The sequence below is a fragment of the Scatophagus argus genome, chromosome 12, assembly GCF_020382885.2.
Source record: "Scatophagus argus isolate fScaArg1 chromosome 12, fScaArg1.pri, whole genome shotgun sequence".
In the NCBI taxonomy this organism is placed as follows: Eukaryota; Metazoa; Chordata; class Actinopteri; family Scatophagidae; genus Scatophagus; species Scatophagus argus.
The window spans coordinates 13,816,320-13,843,427 of NC_058504.1; the positions used below are offsets into that span (position 1 = coordinate 13,816,320).

Sequence of the window (27,108 nt, forward strand, 5' to 3'; positions counted from 1 at the left end):
TAATTAGATATAGAAACAATGATAAGCACAGGTAACGGAGAGAAAGAGAGAGAAAGGACATGAAATGGAGGAGGGGATGTATGGCCTTTATTCCTCTGGATCTTTGCCAGCCTTCCCTCTCCTTGTGCCTCCCCCCTCCTGTTTCACTCTCTTTCCTCCATGTTTATATCATTCACATCACTCCTAGCCTGATGTCTCTGTCCTTGACTGCGCAGTGTTCATCTCTCTCCGTTTCACCTCCTCTTCTGTCCCTGTTTCCTTCCTTCCCCTCCTTCCTGCCTGCCTCACCCAGTTTCTTCCTCACTTACCTCCTTTTTTCTCGCCTTTACCTGCTCTTTACTCTTCTCCTCTGTGCCGCACCCATTAGACTTTCTTTCTCCCTGTTGCTATGACATTAGCTAGCTGTAGCAGTGTCAGGCCGGTCTTGAGGGATGAGACTAAAGAGCTAAGTCTTGCTCTTTTCATTTAATTACTCCTCCCTCTCTTTCTCCTCTCCTCCCCTCCCTCCCTCCTCCCAGCCTTTTCCCCTAGTATATCACACCCTGCCTTACTCTTCTTTGCCATCTTTTCTCCCTCATCCTCAAGCTTCTTTGTCTGTTCCTCTGTTCTACCTGACTCCACCTGTCTTCATGCATGTTTCCTCTCCCTCATGTTGTTTCTGTTTCTGTCAAAAAGAGGAGGAGGAGGAGGAGACTGGAGGGACATAACATCACACCCACATCTTTCTTATGAGACTGTTTGGATGATGTGGGATTCTATAAAACTCCATCCATTAGCCTCCTTTCTTTTGGTGTAAATCTATATGAAGTGAGGCACGCATACACCTCTCTCTCTCTCTCTCTCTCTCTCTCTCTCTCTGTTTGCGTGTGTGTGTGTGTGTGTGTGTGTGTTTCTGTGTATTGGCCTGGGCTTGACCTTGATTATCACAGTGACGGTGAGGCTCCTCATTAGTGCTGGACTGGAGGAAACAGTTGGGTAATGAGGGAGCAGTATTGTCCTAAGGCACACACACACACACACACACACACAGATGCCAATGCACCACTTTGTATTAATGCTTGCATGCACCTGCTGACACCTGCGCTTATGCAAGATCTCATACTTGAGCCTAATGCACACATAGACAGACACACATCCAAACATGCTCACACACACACACACACACATATATATACACATACACCACACCAACACACTCCTTTAGAGTACATCTCAGTCTCATGGCCCCCCACTCAGTTGTCTCGCCTCACCTTCTGTTTAGTGTTTTTTCCTCTCCCACTCACATTCTGCCTCTACCCCTGTCTCTGTCTTCCTCTCTCTGTTCTGCCCACCAGACAGACCTCACAGACCTTGCTGCCCACTGAGTTCCTACGGGCCTCGAACATCATAGTGTCGCCCTCTGGTGGTAGCACTCGCGTGTTAGAGAGAAGTGCCTTGGAATCTCCATCTGGAGTGTCATGAAGTGACATCTCAGTCAGGCTATACTGAAACATCAAAGCAGTGTTGCTGTGTGTATCCTGAAAAGGCCAGTTGTACAATAAGGATTTTTCTCTAAAGCAGCCCAGTCACAGTAAGCATCAACACCTTTCACACCAGACTGGCCTAAAAATATAATTGCTTTAATTAATTTGTCTTTGCTTCTGTTTAATGAACCAGCTGAAGTTTTTCTGCTGTTTGATCCGATATATTTGAGCCTTTTAGCTCTCTTATTTTGAAATGTTCTACGTATGTCTTTTGTATGTGCTGAATACTCCAAAAGAAACCCTTTTGCATTCTTTCTTGTCACATTGCAGCCAGGTATTGCCTGCTCATTTCCCTCCTCCCATGAGTAGTTGTCCAATCACAGTTTAGAAACTGTAAATGGGTGCAGAATGACTGTGAAGCTTTGCATTTTTCCACATGTCAAAGTTTGTCTATGCTGCTGTAGCAAGAGCGATCGTTTGCATTTCAAGAGTTTAGACGGTCATATTTTTTTTCTAGCCTTTCCCAAATCAAGTATGAAAAAACAAAAATGTAATGAATTGATTGAATTGATATGTCCAGTTAACTACCTTACTACCTTCAATACTGTCTTTACTTCAAAGATCAAGATGCAGGTTAAACAGCTCAGTTCCTCTGGTGGCCAGATGTGTGTATGTAAATCTAAATGAACGGCGACGTGATGTTTCGACTGTTTGGGCTACAGTCTCGCATTCACTGTGTAACCCTGCCTTCTTCTTGGTCTTTCTTTATGGTTCTCCCACAGCTGACCAGGTCCGCTCTTCACACACTCATAACGTAGGCTGGTTGCTGAACACATACAGTCGTATGGACACAGTATGCACGGATGCACAGTTGTGCTCATAGAAGGCGGTTTATCTTGCATTCTATTTCACTCGTGAATGCACTGAACATGTGTCTATGAGTTGTGTAAGAAGAAGATTGCAAGTTAGAATAAGAAAGAGTAAGTTGGGTGGGGAACAAAGAGGCTCTGTGGTCCCTCTGGTTAGTCAGGGTGCTGACATTCCCACCGTTGTCTTCTAGAGGCTCCAATATGCTTTATGCACCATCTGTCCTTTCAAGTATACATATAGTTGCCATAGCTTTGCAAAAGAAGCGCCGACATGCTGGTGTTAAGATCTTCTTATTGTCCTCATGTAACTGGAAATAAAGTAAATATGGTCTCTCATGTTAGTTTTAGGTCTTCATAAAGACAGCAATCAGAAGAGATTCCAGTTCCAACTGCTTAAGGTCCATTTTAATGTTGAGGTACAGCAAGGTTACAGTTACATTACAACAGATATTGTATACATTTATAAACTTGGGTGTACTACCTGTTGCCGTCTACTTTAATGTAATTCTTTCTAGCCTGCTGATGTCAGTTTGTCATTTAAGCTGTGAATATGAATGATGAAGTGATAGTGAAAATAAGTTTCCATGACGATGAAGGCAGGAATGAGGAAATAATGTGAGTACATCAAATGAAATTTATATACAACACTATATGAATATCACAGTTATTTGACCTCATGATTGGTTGTAATACTTACCATCTTGCACCAGGAAGCTGGGTAATGGATAAAAGCTCTGTTGAAAATACTGTAAGAATTTTACATTGATTCCTCCATTACTGTGATTTCTCCAGCATTATTAAAGCTTCAGCTACAGCAGAACCTTAGCAATACTTTTCTTGCAAGCAGAGTCGCAATCATCAAAACATTTGCTGGTACTAACAAAACTTCAGCTCCAACTTGTGTTGCTCCCACCATGTGCTGCTGTGGTATCATGAATGACCCTAAATTATATCTAAAAAATCAAGAGCTGACCACTGATAATGACCTGCCACACCAACAAAAGCAACAGTTGGCCACAATGACTCCTAACCTCAGCTGCACTCTACCACGCACACACACACACACACACACACACACACACACACACACACACACACACACACACACACACAGACATACAGTGGGTCATACAGAGCTACTTGGGATTTCATACCTGGAATTCTTGGAATTCTAGTTGGAGGCCTTGATTTTCTTTATATGTTGGACACATGGATACATTTTTGTAAAAAGAATGAAGAGCTCAGCCTTAACCACATGCCTATGACAGTTGGATTTGGAACTTCAAATTTTGTACTTCTGACTACACGTTCATGATTGTGCTTTTGTATGTGCAGGCGACGTCAGGGTGCATGGGAAAGGGAAGGTAAATAGTAGCGTGTGAATTGGCGTGGACCAAGATGACTCTTTCTTTTCTGTGTCTCTTTTCCCACAGTCTCTTTTCTCCTTCTCCATATAGCCAAAAAGAGTCTGATTTATTCTCACAATTTCCCCGCTTTGATTGCTCCCCTCAGAAGCAGCGCAACCAGAGCTGTCGACAGAGCAAGAGAGGGAGCTCTTACAATTCAAAGGTAGTTCAGGGACACACCTCACCAGCTGCCTTCCTCATATCCACTTTCACAGTGTTTTGACAGAATCCAGTGGAAAAAGGGACGAATGTAAAAATTAAAGAAGCAGGAAGCAAGGAGATAGGTTAGCGAAAAGATAGAGGCAGATGAAAGACTTATAGGTGGAAACCTGCTATGCCACAAAGACGCACCGAGCACATCAGAGCATTAGTACACGATATAAGATAGAATAAAATGAATATGCACTTCAAATTTATAGTGCTCATCTAAAACACAAGGTTTAAAAAGTACTTTACAACAGAGAAGGACACAACTCAAAGCAACAACTGAACAAAAACTGAAGGATAAGATATATCAAGTTTAGAAAGGTGATATTCAAGTAAAATCTGAAAGGAATTGAGTTTCAGTGAATATCACACATGAATGAATTCTGTCAGCAGAGGTGCAGGGCCTTAAATCTAGATTCTAGTACAGCCAGAAGTGACCCTGAGCGTCTGAAGTGGTCTGAGCATCAGGCTCATTGGAAACAAATTGGAAATGTTGTTCAGTGCTGAAAAACTTACGCAAAGGCACCAGTGCAGAAGCTTAAATACTAAATGAGTTCTAGTTCAGAGAGAAAGGTTCTACAACTTTACATTGCTTATACACTCCCTCTGCAGCAGTTTGTTTTAACCTGAAGAGAGCACAGAAGGAAGTACATTTGAAACATGGCTCTCAAAACATCGCTTGCTTTTTTGTTGGTCAGTTTATCTGACAGAATTCCTTCACTTTTTAGACTGGATTTTTTGCTTTGAAATAAGAAATCTTAATAGCTGCTACATCACACGGAGGCTCTAACTCCGAGGACCCCTGTTCACTTGGGATCTTCGTTCTGTGCCCACTCAGTTATGTCATCCATCTATGTGGAGGAGGGAACCCTGAATGTAATAATTTCTGATTTGTAGGAATTTGTAGGAGACATTCGGTCCTGAATGTCTTTGTGGCTTTTAAGAAGATAGTTTCCTTCTCTTAGTTTTAGCCACAGATGTAAGGTATCTGGGTGTAAATTGTCTAACAAAAAATTGAGATATTATGGCATGTCTGCTTGACCAAGAGTGGCTGAGAATAACACTAGAGCTCTAAAGCACGGAAAGCAAGGAAAGGAAATAAAGATGAGATTGGGGAAAAAATGGGGCTTTGAACACAGCAGATTCTATTTGGATGCATAGCAGCGACGGCAGGAAGCCACCAGTCACTTTTACCGTCATACATTTCATTCATTATCATCTGCTAATGAAGCATTGCTTGTTATAAAACCAACAGGCAAGTCATCCATTCCTGTGATCTCTCCTGGTTGGTCTCAAGGGACGTGTGTGTGTGTGTGTGTGTGTATGAGAGAGAGAGAGAGAGAGAGAGGCAATAAGTGCACAAGCATGCTTCATATGTGCATGCACATGCTTGTTTCTTTGCCTGTATGTGGGGTCAAAAGGGTGGAGAGCAGGGGACAACTCCCAGTAATAGCAGATGTTTCATTGGCTCTTGCTGCTGCCCCAACACAATTTGATTGGCTATTAGGTCCAGCAATCAGAGCATTGAGCAGGTAGGGGAGGGTCTTTACTCTGCTCTGTTGCTAGGTTACAGGTATACCCAATAGATCTGGAGATAAAGAGATAGAGTAGAGGTAAGGATGGGGATGGGTGTGGATGTGAGCATGGATCTGGGTTTGCAAGTGTGAGTGTGTGTGTGAGAGAGAGAGAGAGAGAGTGATCATCGGCATCAGGGTGGGGTCGACAGGACTGCGGGTCAGGAGGGTGGAAGGAAGAGCGTTATAGACGGGGAGCGACAGAGATACAGAAGGATTTCTTAAAAGTGAGAGGACAAAATGCTGGTTAGTCATTCTTCAGTGCAGACTCTTGTTCATACAGACAAACATCATTTATCCTCATTCCAGCAATCCAAACTGACAGCTTATCCAAACAGCAGAAATGGACTGAATATGAAGGGATCTGGAAATACCACAAATTTCCCGCTGTTTCGTTTTGTCATATTTAAACACAAATGATTCTTCAGTTTGGAATGTTTGTGCAAGACCCAGATAACCTCAGCCTCAAAATATTTTGTATTTCCCTGTGACTTCTTCAAGATTTACAGGTGAAGAGATGTAATCATGACTGACCAGCATATCCCAGCCTTGTGGTTGGGTTGTAATTCATTAAAGTGCTGTTGTATTAATCACAGACTGCCCTAGACAACACTGCTCTGCAAACAGCTGTTCCCCTGCACTTAGATTGCAATCATAGAGCGGTCAGTCGCCACTAATCGGGGTCATTTATCAATCAGGCCGCAAACACAAATGTGGACGCACCAAAACACGCACACGTAAGCACACACATAAATCGATATAACACAGCCATAGATCGTTCGATGGCTGGTGCTCTTTGAGGTGTGTGTGTGTGTGTGTGTGTAAAAGTGTGTGTTAGTGTGCTGGCATGAGCACAGTGAGGGCAGAGAGCACACAAAGGCTAAACATCTGTAAAGATTAACCTCTGGTTGATTAAAATGTCGGCACGGTGGTGCAGTGTCTAGCACTGTCTCCTCATAGCAAAAGGGTTCCAGGTTCAAATCCCAGTCTGGGCGGAGTTTGCGTGTTCTCCCTGTGCCTGTGCGGGTTCCTCCCACAATACCAAAAACATGCACATTAGGTTCATTGGCTATTCTACATTGCCCCTAGGTGTGAGTGTGAGAGTCTGTCTTTGTGTGTCAGCCCTGCAATTGACTGGCGACCAGTCCAGGGTGTACCCCGCCTCTCGCCCGTAGTCAGCTGGGATAGGCTCCAGACCCCCACGACCCTGACCGTAAGCGGTATAGAAAATGGATGGATGATTAAAATGTTTGTCAGTTGTCAGTCTTGTCACTTACAAATTATTTATTCAACAAAATAAATCATAAACCTTTTATATGACATGCTACCACAATTTCCATACTAAAAACTGCTCATTTTTATTACAGTTTGATAAAAACAAAAATAACCCAATCTCTTAAGACCACTCAGTCTAATCCTTCTCTGTCGGCTCTGTCATTCCATCTATCCATCTAATCTCACTGGCAGCTGAGCAAACTCCATCCACTCAGGAAGACCATGATGTGTGGTTGAAATCTTGGGTAAAAGCTACAGCTTAAGTTAAGATTTAGTTTCATCTCTTTGAAGATTGTCAAGAATGAACTGCGATTTAAGCAATTTAAACAAGTCAACATCCCAAGTTAACTCTGTAGGGAGTCAGTTGATTATGGTGATGTTGATTTATTACATCTTTTATTCAGAATTTTTTAGTATTAATGGGTTTTATTCCCAACTTACCTACGATATTAATCAAAATTTACGGTGGCACTAATGCAGCCACTTCTCTCTGTCTGTAGTCATCACTCTGTGATCTCACTCAGTGTACTGACCACAGCACTACCTGATTGGTTACACATTGTGACTAACACCCTTAGTCGTTTGGCGTCTCCAAACTTTAGCTGTGTCTAGGCGGGCAGCTTGATGTGCAGCTCCACATGATGCATTGTTGATATTAAAGAGCCATTGGCTCCTCTGCAAGCATCTATGAACTCTTTCCACAACTGAGCAGTTACCCATAATGCCCTTTCAGTGGTTCACACAGATGTTCACGTGTATCTTTGATAGACACATATTGGGCAATACTACTTTTATGTACTGTTTTATCAGATTAGGTTATCTTGATGCTATTGCACAGGAAACAAGAAGTCAAAGCGCAGTATTCTGTAAATGTGTCTGTTGATGTTATGCATCTGCTCTGATTATATGTGTCTTGCAGAAAGCATGTACTCCCCTAAAACTGTGAAGTGTATGCAGGTCTCATTTTGTCACCCTCCTGACTTTGTTCCAGTTGTTTTGTTATGGAAATCTGCTTCTTCCCCAATTTGCACAAGGTTAAATTAGGATTTTCAAGGATTAAACAAACATTTCCTCAGAGATTGCCTGTGGTGTACTGCCCCAGGGTCTGTTTGGAGTTTTGAGCTTTTCTTCATTGTTGGGAATGCTATAAAAGTAACATAAAACCAGCCATGCTGAACCTCCCTCTATATAACAGTAAGTTTGATCCAACAATAAATCAGCTTTACGTCTATATGGCCGCTGGCCGTCTGCAGCAAACTGCCACCCTCTTTAGAAAGTATTGGCCCTGTGCTAATACCTGAGCCACCCTGTGAAGGGACAACAGCAGAGTCCAACTGTGTGTGTGTCTTTTGATGATTGGACCTCGTAAATATTCCCTACACTTGTCCTGGATACTCCATGCTGGTCACACCGAGAACATTTGGCTGTCTGGGAAAGCTGTCAGCCTGCTGAGAGAAAAAGAATGGAAACGTGAGGCAGAGGGATGCGAGAGATGAGCAACGGGAGAGGAGGAGGAGGAGGAGGAGGACTTTTGCTTTATGAGCTGAGCAGAGTTTTATATAAATTACACTCTATAATTTGTTAATTCTCTCACATATTTTCTTTTCAATCTCTGTCCATTGACACGGAATTCTTCCTTGTTTCCACTGCTTTTATTTTATCTTTCCTCTAATTTTCTACTCTTGGTAATTCTCATCTGTCACTTTCAAATTGTCTCATTTTTACCTACCACTCTCTTTCATCATCACCTCTTCCTGGCTGGTTATCACACATTTCATCTGCTTTAACTCCTCTGCTCATTCTGTCTCTATTTCCTCTTCTTTTCCCTTCTTCATACTGCTGATTCATAATCTCTGTTTGGACAGAAAACAGAGGGATGGAGCTTCTGTCCTGATGAATAACAACAGGAATTGAGAGAGAGAGAGAGAAAGCAAGACTGGGATACTGAGGCAGCTTCCTCTGCAAACTGTCTGTCTGGCTGGCACTCAGTCTTTCGGTCTATCTGCCAGACTGTCAGTGACTATGTGCTTCTGTCTGTGTCAAAGCTCTCGCTCTGAACCGAAATTTCCACAAATCATGCGGTCAAGCTAACCAGGTTTGGCTCACTATTGCTATTCTTAGGAGTTTTTTTTTTTGCCATCCAGAGTCTGTTTAAATAATACGGTCTGTGCTCTGTTTTCTTTTGTCTGTCTCCTCCTTCCAACACCTGGCCCTGTCTCAGACGCTTAAAGTGCCTCTACCACTTACGTCGTGGGAGACGGAAAGAGATGGAGCAAGGGGGGATGGGATATTAATTTAACTGTGAGGAAAAAATGAGGGAAAAACAATGGAAAACAATGGAAAAGGAGAGCAATGACCAACACAGAATCACTTTATATGACAGCAAATATAGAGAGTAGATGAAGAAAGAGTGTAAATTTGGAGAGAAATATGGGGATGGAACTGCTCGAACTTTGGTTGACCAAAGTGCACAAGTGGGGGTCTGATGGAAAAGTTGGAAGATGTCCCTGCAGATAACAGACTAAAGCTTCAGAGTGGTGTTGTGGGGAACTCACAGAGGGGCCTTTCCTGTTTATTCATGTAGCCTTCTCTTCCTGTCACTGCTGCATTTATTTATCCCATGTTTCTCTTTTGGTGGACTTTTGATGTGTATGGGACACACTGGAGAGCTGAAACCTGAAATGACCCAGACTCTATGTGCATGTGCGTGTTTGTGTTTGTAGTTCGGCTGACAAACTGTGATCAAAAATGTAGGTCAAAGACGAACAATTTGCAAATGAGTTGGAGAAAACGGGCAAAGAGAACTAGAGGGTTAGAGAGATGTGTATGTATGTGAGGTTGTGTAGGTGTGTGCTTACACTTTTTTTTTTTTTTTTTTTTCCCTGGGTGACCATTTTTAGACACCACTCTATGTAATGAGCTGAGCAGAGTGACTGGGATGGGGCTGCATCACTAAGTCCCACACAGCTTAAATCACACTGGCATCAGGCACACACACACACACGCTGACAGTGTCTGTGGGCATACATATGTGTGTATCAGGAATTCACAGTGGAGATAGGTTTTAGGTATGAGAAGTTTTAAGTATGACAAGGCCTCCTTCTTTTCATGCGTTTACATTTGATCCATTTTATTTGCTGCATTTATTCCCCTCATCCTCTTTGCATATGCCTGATTAACATAATTGGGCATTTGCTTCGCTCCTCAGGACATTAAGCAAATAATTTCATTAAATGAATCTGCCTTAATACTTAACCTTAATTGCAGTTCTGTCTCTCTCCTTCTCTCTCTCTTCCTGCCTCTTCTGCTCTCCACCTTTTCTCCTGTGAGAATAAAGCAGCAGAGGAAAGGTTTGCCAAGGGTCATAAATGTCTGATATATTTAGCTTCCCTGAATGTTTTGAATGGCTTTACTTCATGCTACCTTCACAAATTGAAGATAAATTTCCATTTTTGTCTGAGCCATATTCATAATCCAAGCATAAAACATAAAACATCTTGGCAGCGAAGCATAAAGGTACAATTTGCTACTGATGCGATTAAATAAAATGCTATTAATATTGACGTGATGCGTCCTCTTAATCTCTCGCTCTCTCTGAAGTATGTCTAATTTTTCAAGTCAGCCTTACTATTGTATGATCCCGATTCTCTTATGACTCAAAGAGTGAATGAATTGGTGAGTTACACAGTACGAGTGAGTCACTATCAAAGCTATATTTGTGCGTGGATGTGTGTGTTTGTATTTGTGCTTGTGGTGTATGTGACTGTGTCTGCCCTGCCGGCCTGTCTGCCTGTGGATACATGTGTGCAACTGTGTGTGAAGTTAGCCAGCAGTAGCAGGGTTATGAATCAGATTAAACACACACACATACACGATGCTGGTGGTGGACTGAGCTGAAGGACTCTGACCGAGTGTGAGTTAGATTCTTACAACAACATCCGCTCTTCCGCTCCAGCGCTGCTTTTGTGTGTCTCGTCTGTCTCACGTGCCCCTCAGGATTCTTACCCAGGACTCAAGTTACTCCTTTCACATCCTCAAATAGAGCTTCAAACGTAGAGGATCCTCCTGTTGTAACTGGACACTCGGTGTGTAGGATCCAGGTTTGGAACTTGCAAATGGGTTGCAGGTCTCCGAGGGAGAGTTGTGGTTAATGTCACCATCTAAATGGCCATGAGAGTAATACTAACTCAGTTATAGCTGCTGAGTTGTGAACATATATGGGTGTTTTCCTGGATTATTAGCTGGATGTGAATGTGCAGCGCCGGTTGCAGAACGTGCTTATGTTTTCATGTCTTTGATCTCAGTGGTACATTTCTGATATTTGCTTTGCATCATTATTCCTTGTACATTAGATTTACTGAAGTCATTGTTTAAAAGGACAGAGATATAATCTGAAATGGATCTGACAACTCAGGCAGGTGGGAATTTTTTCCATCATCATGTTGCTTACAAGATGTAGTGTATTGCCCCAACTTGATGCAAATGATAAGAGGTTGTGGAGGCAAGTGGACACAAACAGAAATCTACATGAACTCGAGGCTCAGCCATGACCTTTTCAGCCAGATGTGCAGTAATACAGTGCCTCCTGTGTGTGTGCTGTGAAAATCAGAGAAGATGATGATGAGCAACCGTGTCATATTTAAGTGTCTCACGAGGAGAGTGGAGCTAATAAGTTAAATTTTAACATGTCAAACCTAATAAAACATCTTCAGGCTCATCACCCAAAGGGCCATAATGAATTTACTGTAATAAGAGAACAGGAGCGAAGGCAGCTGATGCCACAGCAGTCCCTGAACAAATTATAGAGTGACAATGCTAAAGATATAGCAATTACTGTACAGAAGAAATGGCAAAAACTTTGAACAACAGCTGCTGTCGCCCTTCATCTCCTGATACACCTTGAGCTAAGACACATGACCTGTTGAATTTACAATCTTAATCTGCTAACAGATGTGATGAAATGTTGTTCAAAATGAATTATTTGGATGTTTTTAAAGGATGATGTTGTTAATGTTGTAGCTCATGGGAGAATTTCAAAAGCTCACTGCATTGGTTGCTTTGTCAGGTAAAAAAAAAAACCCCAATAATAATAATAATAATAATAATAATAATAAAACAGTCACAGATAAAATTGTAGGATGAATGTTTGAGCACCAATTATGGATGGAACTTAGCACCAATAAATCCTTTGGATGTGATCAACAGACACAGATACAGCTTAATTGATCTTTACATTAACTTATCTCTATGTGGCCTTAACCCTGTGTTTGAATAACCCAGCCAGTGTTGGCACACTAAGGCTGGTGGTGTACTGCCCATGAATCTGAATTTCTCTCACTTGTTCTGGACACAGTGTTTGGACAAGCCTTCCTCTAATCCCCTCGACTAGGACTTGGCTGCTCCTGCTTTAGAGGAGATGAAGACAATGCCTCTTGCTATGGAAATGTGTGCAGACTCTTTGATGCTTTATTCACTTCAGCTTTTCAAAGGATGTGTCCACTTCTTTGGCTCCCTCACACCTTCCCGTCTCTCTAACCCTCCACCCCAACTATGCCGGCCCTGATCGATCCAACCATGTCTCCCAGTCCCACATGTCATCTTTTTTCTTTGACACAGCTCTCCTCTCCTCACTGCTTGGTATTCTGGAGTGGGAATGCATGCACCATCACAGATCCATCAGCTCCGATCGGAATGCTGCACCACGGCTCGGGGAAATGGAGGGATGAGAAGAGAGGGAGCGAGAGAGAAGTGGAGAGAGGAGGGGAGGGGGGATTGAGAGGGAGAGAGGGCAGGTCAGTGGCTTGTCGACATCCTTCTGGGACCAAAGCCTGAAACTGACAGGGACAGAGACGGAGAGAGAGAAATGGACAAGGGTAAAGGCAAGAAAAGGAGCTCCTTTTATTAATATCCTTTACCTTTCAAATCAGCCTCTCTAAGAATTCAAGGAGCATTCAAGTTCTTAAACCTCATTTCTGTTAGAGCATAAAGTACCTGTATTTGCAAAAGAGTAGACTTTTATGCTCTTCATGCTTTCATAAATGAAAACTGCTTTAACGCTTGTTAAATTCAGGTTCTGTGTACGTGCCATACTGTTCAGTAGATGAGGGAGAGTTCATGGTACAGATGTGGCCAGTAATACAAAGTACAACCAATTTAATTTCAAAAGTACAGTGGCCAAGAGAGCTCAGCTCACTGCAGCTTCAGAAAACACATGCAAATAGTCAAGAGAAGCAAAAGACAGACAGACATGTAATAGGTGGAGTATATGCTGTACATAGAGAGAAGAGAATGTGTCTGGTAAAGTATACAAAGTGTTTATCCTGTCGAAAACCTCTCAGAACTTAAATCATATAAACATTGTTTCTATTTTGTTTTCCAGCAAACATTGCCCTAGAGATATATATTCTTTTCCATCCATGCCTGCAGACATGGAAAGCATGACCATTTCAGGTTTTAGTTTAAATGTGATATACAATGTACTCCCACAGATATAATATGCATTTGTAGCTGGTCATTACGCCCCAGGGTGGGATTTCTGATTCAACAGGGTCATTCAGCAAAACTCTGTGCAGAACAGACCACACACAGCTTCTCACTGCACGTTCCTCTGTATTGTTTTAGGATCACCACTTTCTTCTCTTCAACAGGCTCATCATCCTTCTCCCTCTCCCGTCAGAGCGAAGGGAGAAAGGAGACGAGCAGTGATCGTATCAATGTTGTCTCTCTCCTTCATTTATCGCTCTCTTTCTTTTTAAGCTCTTCCTCTCCAAAGCCTCTCCATCCTCTCTGTGTGTTCTCCCCCATGGCTTTCCTCTACAGCAGTGCGTTGCCGTGGTAATTACCAGTTGTCTTAAACAGACAGATGGAATAAGACAGAGTGACGGGCAATTTTCCCAGTGCCTGTTTTCCTTGTGTATGTGTACTTAACTTCTTTTTGCATGTGTGTTCTGCGTGTACCTCCCCACCCCTCCCTCTCCGTATGAGTCTGCATGGCTGATGTGTGTTTCTGTGAGTGTGTGTGTGTGTGTGTGTAAGGCAAACATGTGGAATTACCTGACAGAATGTGTTAGTCCAGGATGAGGGTGGGATCGTCTCATCTCATCTCTCTCTGTTGTGTTGGCCATTTTAGATGCCAGGTGTCACTCTGGACCTCTTTGGGGGCCCCGGGAGGGATCACTGCCGTCCCCACCTCGTCTCTTTTCTCCTTGCATGGTCCTAACTCCAGCACATGAGCAACTCCTTAAACGATGTGCAGGGTGGCAGGGGAAGAGAGTGGGTGGCAAAACATGTGGTTATATGAGGGACTGATACGCATTAAAATGATGCCACCTTACGCGCATTCATGTTACCCAATTAATTTTGTCTTTCAGGCCGGTATGATCAGAATGGAGCAAGAGGAGTTTTTTATCGAACCAGTGGAGAGGGGTGATGGAGTGATAGAAGAGGAGGAGGGAGGAGGAGGAAGGACACACGTCGTCTATCGCTCCTCATCCATAAAGAAAGCGCCCATCAGCAGCGCGGCGGCTGACTACCACTCCAGAGGTCAGTCTGTGGCTCCCGCTGTGCCATCCTCCACTTTCATACACCCTTCACTGGATGCTTCTCATGCACACTTCAGCCACGTGTGGAAGTTGTTTAACACCCTTGCAAGCCCTGCTGCAAGTAATCATTCCCCCTTACATTTAAACCTACACGAGTATGGATGGAAACTTTTTATCACTAGTGTTCTCTGCAGTGCATCCTGAAGAAAACAAGTATCTTAAACCATTCGTTTCTGACATGCACGTGGTCATATGAACATATCAAGCTATTGTTTGCAAAGAAAGTGAGTGTGAGTGTATGTGAGCGTACAGTGAAACCAGCTGTCAAAAGGATCACACCCACACACGGTCAAAACTCGTCCTCCTGTCACTGCACTAATTTTCCAGTGGTAAATGAGTGACATGTGGAGACACACGTTTGACTGGAGAGAGAGAACATGCTCTAACTTAATAGAATCAACAGAAAAGGTAATGGGTTTTCATTGTGTCCGCCTCCATTTTCCACTCTACAGATATAATAAATGAAGTAAAACAACCAGAACTGCAACTCTTTTAGCAAAGGCACTACTGTCAGCCTTTAGAGGGAGGGAAGACAAATATGTGTTCGAATGAACATCATCACATGAGCAAAGTAATATTTTCTTCATAAGAATCCATCTTTTCCTTTGTTCATTTTATCTTTTGTTACTCCTAGATCTTATCTCTTCACAATTAAAGAGAATAAAACAAAATTACAAAAATGTATTTATCCTTTCATATAATGCAAAGGGAAAGGAAGCATCAAAAGCACTGAAGTAAATGCACTTTGTTATATTCCACCGCTGTCAGATATTTTGTTGCTTTATTTTTTTGTTTAAGTTTTTAAATTGTTAAATTGATTTGTTGTGAGACAGAATCTGTTTATTATTTTATTATTTAATTAACCTAAAATCGAAACTATGAAAATTTTTTTGCTTATATAAAGTTTTTGAGTGCAATAAAACAGAAATACAAAAAAATAAATAAGAAAATTAGATTTTCAGTATTGTCAGATGTACTGTCAGGGGTTTAAGAAGGTTGGCTTTCTGGGAAAAATTAAAATCCAGCTGCATGCCTCAAGTCTCTCAGCCTCAAGGCTTGTGTGGGTAAGTGGCTTCCCAATCACTCTGATTGATCTGGTGCCAATCAATTGTGACCCCAACCAATGCAAAAGTCTACATCTCAGTTTATTACCGAAGTAAAATTATTCTCATAGGATCTAGGTTCCCATGTTGCACAGGAGCAAGCTGAAGTGCTTTATAACGAGTGTATCGCAACAGATGTGATCTGTGTCTTCCTATTCTGAGCAGTTGACTCAAGAATGTCTAATAATATACAGAGAGAGAGACAGAGTTTCCATAGGAACACCCAGTGAGGACAGACTGCATTAGAGTAACGCAGATCTGCTCCCACCATTACTGATACCTGGCAGAACATCCACACACACACACACACACACACACACACTCAGGAAGGAACCACATGTGGCTTACACAATTCCCCTTATCATGTATACGCTTCTGAACATGCATACGTGCACACACGCACATGCAACATGTCTCCCTGCTCCTTGTTGTCTTTGAATCTTTCTTTCTAATGAAGAGTGGGGAGCAGATCAATAGCGTAGGATAGAACAGGCCACTGTATGTGTGTGTGTTTGTGTGTGTCTGTGTGCGTGCACGCGTGGGCATGAGTTCTGTGGTCGTCTGGCTTTGAGTGCTGGGATTTTCAAGGCTAAGCAGACAGACAGCCTGATAGACAGACAGACAAGCAGGCATGTGCTGCTCCCAGGAGCATTTGATGTGGATCTCTCTCTCTTTGTTTCTCTTGTATTTTTCCTTTTTATCTTTGTCTTAGCTATTCTAGACCACAACATTATGTAAACATAGGTTTACCTTCCAGTTGTTACATCACACCGCTGTAATATCACAGCCACATGGACACATAAGAAGCACGTTATGGGTCCTGCTGCCTTTACACTCCCTTTTCCCCTTCAATCTCCTGTTAAAACCGAATCACATACTTTCCTTTCCTCTTTTGTTCTCTCATATTCTCTTCCTCACACAATCACTCCCCCTTGTAGATCACTCAGGGACATTAGCGAATTAATTAATAATCAATCAATCATTTATGGAGATAGCCTTCACCAAGCCTGCTTAAATCACAACCAGTTATTGAATGTTGGACTCATTTCCTGGCTGAAGACAGAGGGAAGGAAGTTATATTTAGCAAGGTAATAGAGAAGCTCAAGAAGGAGAGAAAGAGGGATTGAGGAAGGAGCTGAGATTGATCGGTTTCTTACACCATAAGCTGAGGAGGTGTGAATCAATGTCCTAAGTGGAGAGAGCAAGCTTTATTATTAATGTGGCACATTTGTCAATTAATCGCTGCAGCGATAGAAAACGAAGGCTTGCCATTCATTTTTTGCTGGGCGGACAGAGCTCCATCCCTCAATCTGTCTTTTCTTCCACCCCTCATAATTTCTGCGGTTTTGATCAATGTCTTTCTTTTCTGCTAATTTTATTTCTTTTTCCTTCCCTCTGTATTTTCCTCTGTGTGAGCTTCACCTGTTTTTTTGGTCCAAACTCCCATCTGGCTTCCTCGTGTCTGCAGACATTTCTTTTCTTTTCTGAGGCTGGATAGTGAGGTGTTGGGTTTAGTATTTTGTCTAGTGGGACAGGACTGTCTGTGTGTATAACTATGTGTAGACAAGCATGTGTGTGTGTGTGCCAGTGGAGTGATGCATCCAGGGTACTGAGACGTGCCCAAACAGATGAACCACCAAAGGGCTTTTTCCTATAATCCCCCGCTCACCTAGTCTGTTTCCTGGACTAAACTCCCACACAAATATTTTTTTGTGAAAGTCACCATCTTTCTTTAGGTTAACATGTTAGGGAATTTTGCTTTTGACAGCGTGGTAACGATCATTCAGCTGCACTCTGAGCAGAACCGTGTTACTAAACAAAAGTCTTTCGCAGCTGACTTGTTTTCATTGACATTTCAGAGATCTGTATTGTTCGTGAGGCAGAAAGGCTCCCTGCAGCCTCTGGGGCAGAGCCATTGCAATTAGCTGGTGGACTGACATTGGATGGAGCACTGAGGCAGCTACACAGGACCCCATGCATCTGCACAAAAGCCAACATTTATTTTAAACCTCATGCGCTGCTGTGCTGTTCTTGTATGTTTTGTGCTAAAGTGTATTGTGCTTTACTGCTGAGCCCTGTCGCCTCACAGCAAGAGAGTTCCGGTTTCGCGTCCTTCCACAGTCCCAAAAACATGCACATTAGGCTGCTCTACATTGCCCCTAGGTGTGAGTGTGTGAGCATGTGTGATTGTCTATCTTTGTGTGTCAGCACTACGATAGACTGGGATCAGTCCAGGGTGTAACCTGCCCATTGTCAGCTGGGTGAGGCTCCAGCCCTCCCATTCCCACGGCCCTGCACAGATAAACGGTATAGAAAATGAATGGATGTTCTCAGCTGATGCGAGCCGTTGTTGGGTCACTGTTGTCGGTGTGTGCCATATCGCACAGCACCGACCTGAGAGAAGGTTGGAGAGGGTCAGACAGAGGTCAGTCATGCTAATCACTATAGCTTAATGTCTGCCTGTCATGTCCTGAAAATGAAGGGGGCTCCCTGGAGAACCTACGCTCCCTCTGTTTCTCCCTCCCTTTACTCCCTCCTTAATGCTCTGTCTCTGCCTCTGCTGGTGTGACACAAGGATTGTCATATGGTGGAAGGGTTTTTAAGAGGAGACTCGTGACTAAGCACTTAGAGATGTGAGTACACACACACACACAACACATAAATGGCTTGAACTCATCTTCAATATGTAACAGAGAGTCCCAGCAGACGTTCAGCAGTTACAGTGTGCTTCTTGTTGGAATCCCAAATAGGCACCTGAAAACCCCACAATCTTCTCGTTATGAGGCTTATTTGAAAGATTGTGCTGAGAACATCCTTTAAACATTTTTGCTTTGGGCCTGTACTACCACAAGCTACAAGTGAATGTGGACAAGTTTATAGGGTAATTAAGGTTTCAGTCAACACAGTTCTTTTTTTTTTCTTCTTTTGTAGGTCCAGCCTTCATTCCAATGCTAAACATTTTGATGGGGCAAGGAACTCAAGCAGTAAGATGAATGTATGGGTTTTAAACAAACCCTGAGAAAAAAAGCAAACAAAGGTCAACAGTAAAATTATTGCTAATATGTTCATAGGAAACATTCATCATTGTTTAAAGTTGCAGCTCAAAGAATGTCTTAGTTCATCTTTGACCTGCTGTTTTCCTCGCGTTGAGGTATGCTTGCTTTTGCTTGACCAATACATTGTGATGAACACGGCATTTCCTTCAATAACAGATACACTGCATTTACACAGTCGGATTGCCTATCTCTTTTCTAATGGCCTTCCTGCCTTTTCCTATTTCCATAACCTGGCCTAGCTCCCTGAAGCAGCATATTTCCATTCCAGTACGGTCTTCCCATTTGACCCAAAGGAGCATTGGCTGTGTAAGCCCTGATGTGAATTAAATCAGGGGCTGTCTGTCATGAGCGTCTTTAGGCTGCTTTAAGCTCTTAAAGCCAGTAGTTTTAGAGGAGAATTCCTGCACCACATATATAGCACGTGTAAACAATGTAATTTGCCAAAGCTCTTCTGCGGTCTGAGCATTTTTAGCATGAAACACCCAACACTTAGAGGCAAATTCCAGAATTTGGAAATATAAACTTCAGTGAACCATAATGGAGAGGATAAATATGGGCTGTAAAGCTCAAGATAGCAGCGCAGAATTTAAGCATGACCTACTTCAGAAAACAAGGTGTTAATTGAAATTTCTTCTTCTTTTATCACAAAAAAAATGTTAAAATGATTCATTTTCAGAAACGTTAGAATAATTTTGCTGTGGTATAATACTTGTTTTGTGCCCATCAAATAAAACTAGCAGATCTGGTGTCAGATCGGCTGCTTGTTCAGTTCTGGCCACATTGTCACAGCGTGTGTTGTATGTAAGTAATGCTGTGCACTTCTTTATGATAATATGGGTGTTATGTTGGACGGTAGAGGATCCACTTTGGCTCAGCCATGTATGTTACTCCTTACGTGCATAAACACACACACATGCTGCCAAGCGTACATACACAAAAGAACAAACACACACAGGTGCAAAAATACTCTCACGTCTGCTGGTCTGCTGTACACACACACACACACACAGATATAGTCTATATGAATGAGTGCTGGCCCAGGTGCGCTTCTGGGAGGAAATTACAGTGTTAGGAGGGAAGTGTTTCAGCAGCCAGCTGCTTCCTCTCCCTCTCTCTGTGGCCACTGGTTCTATCCCTGGAGGGCACGACTGGCTTTTTACCTCACTCAGCATGTGCGTGTGTGTGTGTTTAAGCATATTCCCATAGTTGTGGGGAAAAAATCTGTTTACACTGTCTCATTGTGAGGACCCGCCTTACTTATAGGGACAAAATGCAACTCCCCACATTGGAAATCATTAAATATCAGGGTGAAGACTTGCTTTAAGATTAGGTTGAGGTCAGGATTAGGATGAGGCAAGTAATTTTTACTGTTATGGTTAGGTGGTGGTTAAGCCTCCAGGAAATGAATGTAAGTCTATATAATGTCCCCAAAAGTGATGGAAACAAGATGGTGTGTGTGTGTGTGTGTGTGTGTGCATGTGCGTGTGCGCACAGTCCAGCATTCCAGCATGTATGTGTGCTTTTATTTCTTGCCCGCTCAGCTTCTGTTTTTTTTTATGTTTTTAGGTTTTTTTTGACAGCTTTTGTGTGTCCATCGGTGTACAAGTGTGTATTTGCCCGTGTGCCTATGCTGCATCCCACTGTGTGTGTTCCCCCTCTGGCTCGTCTGACTCCTCACCTGCTAGTAAGCTCCCAGCAGGCCCTCCATTGAGCCATCACTCAGTGTTCCACAGAGCCGCCTTTAAACAGAGCAGGACTTCAGGGATAATAGCAGGGTGCGGCTGACCTCTGCTCCAGTCAGCAGCCACCGCTTCTGCACTGACCCACACACTGTGTGTGTGTGTGGTTGGGGGAGGGTGGCGAATGTTACTACGGCCTTAGAGATTGAGAGAGCATCACTATAATCATAGTGATTATAGTGTTTTGACAAGATTAGCACCTTTCTGAGCCTTGGCGCTGCCTCTGATGTTTGTGTTTTCGTATTTTCAGTTCCAGACTCTTGATGTTGAAATTCTGCCATATAGCTAAGTGTGTGTCCTTGGATTTTGGAAGTACGAGGAACAGTGATGATCCTGCATGTCTTGGGTTCAGGGCAAAGGTTGTAATTGTAATTAGCAAAGTGGTTAAGAGATGATTTCGTGAGGAGAAATATACTGCAAGAAAAACTAAATTAGGGGTAGTCAGCATGTTGAGGTCAGGTTATTGGATGGATGCGTTTACAAAAAGTTTATAAACTTTTTGTTTGTTTTTATTTAGTTAGTTTTAACTCATTACCTTATTTCCAATAAGTTTTAATTCACTACAAAAAAACATCAGTAGTATTAACGTTGGATTAAAAAAACAAATGTTTTACATGAAATATTCACTCAATACATATATTTTATGGCATGCCTCACACACAGCAGCAGGTACAACTGTGTGAACACAATTACGTGCAACAGACCTCCCTGGAGGTGGCCACTGTTCTGTGTTAGCTTTAGTTATGTAACCAGCCAACCTAAGGGACAGAAGCTCATGGAAGATGAGATGGCGTGTGACTTCCTTCCTCCCACTACTGTCACAATGCTGCAAACACAGTCTATATGCATGCACAGGCACACACGCAAACACACGCTGTGTTAAATCTGGCACTCCTCAGAGAAGTGTGGGAGCCACTGCTATCGATGAATAAGCTTCCTTGATGTGCACGCTTGAGCAGAGAAATTTGACATTGTTTTTTTTTTGTCATTTTAATGTTAAAGCTTCTGCACAGCCTTGGTGGAAAAAATCACAGATGTTTTCTGTTTAATTCTAATTAATTTCGTTTGGCTGATTGTGACTCCTCTCAGGAATATGTGGGTGAATTCCTGAAAGTTTACTGGCATCTGCTGGAGCAAGACAACTATCAGCTTTACCATCTTTATACGCACACTGGGTTTAATGACCCAGCACAGCTCCACCCATCATCAGGCTGAAATGCAATCTAATCAGCCAGAATAACACCTGTGTGGGCTCACAGGTCCTTTAAAATGCAATGTAATAGTCCTCAGTATGAGCAACTGCTGACTAAAACACCATGTAGGTTAATGTAATAATGTGTTTGTAAAGAGGATGTTATACTATGGCTGCTGATTCAGAGGTTAATGGAGCCTCTCATGTGAACAAGGCTTTCATCACTCTGGAGACTCAAATACATTCACCACTATTACAGCAGCTTCCTCATTCGGTGTGTCTGTTGGTTATGTGAGCGTAGTGTGTACTTCGGTGAATAGTAAACTTGTTCCTCATGTACAAAATCATTAAAGCCATGGTGAAGAGTGCGATTTTTCCTTTTTAGGACTATGTATCTCTGATTAACCCTGTATTGCTATGATAAATGTGTATTTTTGCAAATAACAAAAAACTGACAGAACATTCCAAACTCAAAGTTCATTTACCAGCTTCTTCTGGAGCTTCAACAGAATTACACAATCTTCATCAGCTGATTGCTAGGTTGTCATGGAGATAGATCTATTGACTACAAGTTAAGTAGCTCATCCTTGTTACTTTCAGGACCTCTTGTTGTACTGGCTTTTAAGTTAACCGTGAAGTTGAGCGTAGTATTGAAGAAAAAAACAGTACCAACTCAAAGTAATCTTACTAGCTTTATTATTATTATCTTTGTGTCACTTTGATATAGGACATCATAAAGTCAAAATGACAGAGGGAAGGAGAGATTCAATTCAGTTCAATTGAATTTAATTTATTTATATAGCACCAAACCACAATAGTTTTCTCATAATACTTTCCAATTAGAGCAGGTCGAGACCAAACTCTTTAATATGATTTAGTGAGATCCAACAAAACCCACATGATCAAGCACTTGGCGACAGTGGCGAGAAAAAAATTCCTTTTAGAAGGCAGAAACCTCGGAGTAGACCCCAGCTCAATGTGGTAGTAGTAGTGATAGTGATAATTGTAATAATAATAATGCAAAAATATAACAGGTGGTAATAAAAGTAGTCGGCGTCAAGCAGGACCACAGCAGGAGATCCAGACACAATCCATGGGAACCTGAGAGACGTCAAGTTAGTGACATGCGTTGACGGGACATGAATATGTGTGAAAGGAGAGTTAGAGGAGGAGAGAGAAGCTCCGTTTTTGTCAGTACACATGGAGGCATTCTGGATTAGTTGGATAATCTTTATGGATTTATTGGGGCAGACTGATAACAGGGAGTTGCAATAGTCCAGTGGATTAGTTTTTCTGCATATTTTTGAGACAGAATATGCCTAATTTCTGCAATGTTACGAAGGTGAAAAAGGCAGTCCTTGAAATTTGAGCTACATGTGAGTTAAGAGACATATTCTGATGAAAAATAACTCCTAGATTCCTTATGGTGGGGCTGTACGCCAAGGTAATGTGGGCCAAAGTGGCTATATCACTAAATTTGTTTCTAAGATGTTTAGGGCCCAGCACAATAATTTCAGTTTTGTCTGAGTTTAGAAGTAGAAAACTGCAAGTCATCCAGGTTTTTTATGTCTTTAAGGCGCACTTGAAGTTTGGTTAGCTGATTGGGTTCATCTGGTTTAATTGATGAATATAATTCTGTGTCATCTGCGTAACATTGAAAATGTAAGTGTTTCCTAATAATGTTGCCAATGGGGAGCATAAATATAGTGAATAATATTGGTCTGAGCACAGAACTGTGGGTGGACTCCATGACTAACTTTTGTGTGAAAGGTAGAAGTAAATTAGACCTATATTTAGATTTTGTCTTATTTTGTATGTTTTTTTTTCCGATATTGTCTAAATACAGGCTCATTTTTATCCACATATGCTGTATACTCAATAGGTAGAATATACCTTTGGCACATAATGTCATGTGTTTGGACATATGTTCCATTCATTCATTTTGAGTCAAAGAAAAAAGGATTTACAAGAATCACATATATAGGAAAAAAAACTTTTAAAAGTAAAAACAAACATCAAAATAATCAACAGATTTTTCTCCTTCACAACTAAGCAAACTTCACCTGCTGATGAAGATCATGTGAAGTGGATGAAAACACCAGCAATAAAAATAAAAATGAATAAATTTACAAGCTTGGCTTCCAGAATTTCCAAATTGAAAAATGAACTTTGATTCTTAACATCCTAAAAATGAAAAACATTTAAAACTGAAGTGCAGTTTGTTTCTTTTAGCAATTTGTAAAATGCAAGCAGGTATAGTATCATTCTCCCTTTCACTTTAGGCTACTTTTTATTGACCATGTAAACAATTAAAGCTCTCCTGTCCCCAGATGAAATAAATTTTATAATTTTCACAAAGACAATGGCAATCATCCACATTTGTCCACGCAGTGAGAATGAAATTGTCAACGTGGAGTATGTGTCTCACGGCTGCTGTCTGATTAGCAGAGCGATGTGTGGTGCTGGGAGTTTGTTAGACTGCAGTTCATTTGCCGCTGCACACCCTAGGGAAGTGTAATTGAATAAAAAACGGCTCTGTGATTCTTCATTCAACAATGGCTATAATACTAGCCATGAGCATTGAAGACAAAGACACTAATCTATGGCTCAGACAGTCAGTAGATTACAAATGGTTTGGGCAGGTTATATATGGATGTTATATGGCTTTTATTTTAAATTTGATGAAGAACTGTTGGATCTCTAAGAGAGAGGGGGGCAGGGAAAGAGAAATTTAAATTATCTCCATCTTCATGTGTTCTCTGCTCCCACTGAGCTGGCTGGTATGTCTTGTAGCATTAGTCTGATGTGTTCAGATTTAGTTCAAATAAACGTGGAGAATGGCTGTAGAGAAAAGAGGATGAAGAGATGTAGCAGAAAACAAGGCCTGCTTAGAGCTTTGCAGGAGCTGAAAATACTGTCTTCTTCCGTTTACTGCACCCGATGAACTGCAGTGACTGTAAAATCCAGATGGGTCATATTGTAATTGTCCGTACACTGTTGATCCATGACCTTTTAATAGTGTGTGCTTGTGTGGAGCAATTACCGTAACACAGTGGAGGCTGGAGGCAAACTGCAGGCTGGGCTATTAGTCTTCATTTTTCAAAGCTACAATAATGTAATGATACTTTTAATTGTGTTTGCCTCGTCTCGCTGGCTGTGTTTGTACTCTGTATGTTGTGGCTGCGGCAACATGATTTAGTTGCTGTGGTGTGTTTGAAAGACAATGTTGGGCAATACACGGACTTTGAACTGTAACTGAATACCATAATTAATTGCAGTTAAAAAGAATGCTACACTTCACATAAGTCACCATACCAAGTTATTGTTAATATTATTGCAAAATCAAATATTAAATCCTCATCAGATTTGAGATATGTGCAAGAGGATGATAACCTCAAATGTTTTTGACCAGCAGCGTGTATGCTTTTGCTGTGATTATTATTTTTAATTGCAAAGTGTAATATAATGAAAAAAATCTGTGTGGTCTATGCTTCTTTCCCCTTTCTTGTTTCGTGAATATAACCATGACAACATTAATGTTAAGAATGCAGAGGCCAGTGCTCAAACAGCTTCACATGCACGAGAGGAAAGCCAGGCGAAAGGTTGTATTCACAACTTTATGTAGTCTGTTAATTATGTTTTATTACCAGTTGCCAGGCGTGGCTATGATATACATTTTCTTTTGGAATTGCAAATTGACTTGCAATCTGTCTGGAATCACATGACACAAAATGTATATGATAATGTTTCTGTGTGAGGACAAAGCTGATGATCTCATAAAAACCATATGAAAAGCTACATAAATCAGATCATGGTAGGTTTGAAGTGTTCAGTTTGTTCCACTGTGGGATGAACACATATAACTGAGCCACTGGTTTACGCAGTCATTTGACAGTGAGTGTGCAAGCCCTTTGCTTTTATGTAACATGTCTTGTGCAGCTGTGCAGCTGTGGTCACAATCACATTGAGACAGTTACTGAGCACGCTGGCACGTCTTCACTGTCGTGCTCTTTGCATGTGTGTGTTGTCACAGGACAGCTTATGTGCGAACTCTGCCTCTCCTGCCATATGTCGTCCTGTGGCGATGAGAGAGAGATAAAGCGTCCTCCACAGCAGATGTGCTGACGCCAGAGAAAAGTTAGTTCACTTCCTTGGCATATTACCCACATTCTCCCTGTGATCCCTCTTTTTTTCCAGATTTCCTGCCATCGCTCAGAACTCTGGGAGAGCTCTGAAAAGATTCCCAATCAAGCTGTCAAACCCCAGTGTTCTGGCTTGTGATCAGTTTGTGTGTGTGTGCCTTCGACTCTTAGCCCGCTCATAACTTCTTGCTTTTCTCTCCTTTGCTTTCCTCTTTTGACCCCTATTCCTCATCTTGTTCTTACTGTCCTCCCTCACTTCACTGAACCATCCATCCATCCCTCCTCTCTCCTCTCTTTTACCTCGTTCCTTGCTTCTCTTTTTTCTTCACTGTCTCCTCATTCCTTAAAGAGCAACTTACCTCCAGGCTGAACAGCAGTTTTTTATTACTCCCTGCTCTGGTTAAGTTTTTCACATGTGTTTGATTTCTGACCAGCATCACAGCTGAGTACAAAAATTCATATGTAAAAACAACAATTTGAGTATACAACTACTTGATTTTCTTTTTGAAAAGACCAATTACTGTCACCAATGCATAGACTAGGACCAGGATTTAAAGCTGGAATTAAAAAGTGATCATATGTATAACTCAGAAAATGGATTACATGGGACATGCCGTCTCCACAATGCAACACATCCTTACTTCCATTATAGATAGAAGGTGAACTGACAAAACAATGTCAAAAACTTAAAGCAATTCCTTCTTGCTGACCCACACAATGTTAATATTACAGAATGTAAATACATTAATTGGCCGTTGGCTGAGAAATTGCCAACCATGAATGGGGGGCAAAAATTGGATTTCATTTCATAACAATCTTACAGATTATAACTTTGTTACACTTTAATCATCCCAGTCCTTCCCCATTTTCCTGCCCCTGAATCTCCCTGCTGTAATGTCTTTGAGCCAGTTTTGAGATCACAGCGTGTCTGACTATGCAAAGAATGATTCACATGCAGTCGAGTACTGGCCAAGTTCAGTTCTGGCTTCTTTTATTCCACGCTTCCTCCCACTAAGTCTCTGTGCATTTGAATCCTTGTATGGCATCAATATCACTAGAGCGTAGTAGAATTTGTTGACTTTCTCATAACACTACTCGTAGATCATATTTTATCACTTAGTTGGGAATATTAAGCATGATAAATAAACATACCCTTTGAATTTGTTCTATTATGTATCTGTGTCCTAAATATGATGCTTGTTGCCTCCACAGATAAACCAGTCATAAATCAGCACTCAGTTTTCTTTACAAACATGATAGAACATAGAAACAGGATAGTGATGAGTGAATGAAAAAAGGAAGATGAGCTGATGAGCTGGCAAAGTGTCCAAACCCCTTGTTACTCCAGTGAGGCTAAAGTTCATGGCAGGACCATCTGCATTAAGCCATTGATATGCAAGTTAAATCCATTAAAAACAAAAGACACTATGCAAAAAAAAATGAAAACAATAAACAAAACAATTAAAGTCTTCTTAAAATAA

At 41.7% G+C, this 27,108-nt stretch overlaps 1 protein-coding gene across 2 annotated transcripts in view; it reads left to right on the forward strand.

Moving 5' to 3' along the window:
• The window catches only part of LOC124067913 (A disintegrin and metalloproteinase with thrombospondin motifs 2-like), a 123,379-nt gene that overhangs the window by 52,090 nt on the left and 44,181 nt on the right, over window positions 1-27,108 (forward strand). For both annotated transcript variants that reach the window (XM_046405693.1, XM_046405692.1), the window contains one exon: window positions 14,165-14,336. In XM_046405693.1, coding sequence (XP_046261649.1) covers window positions 14,165-14,336 — 172 coding nt within the window. The remainder of the gene's footprint in view (window positions 1-14,164; window positions 14,337-27,108) is intronic.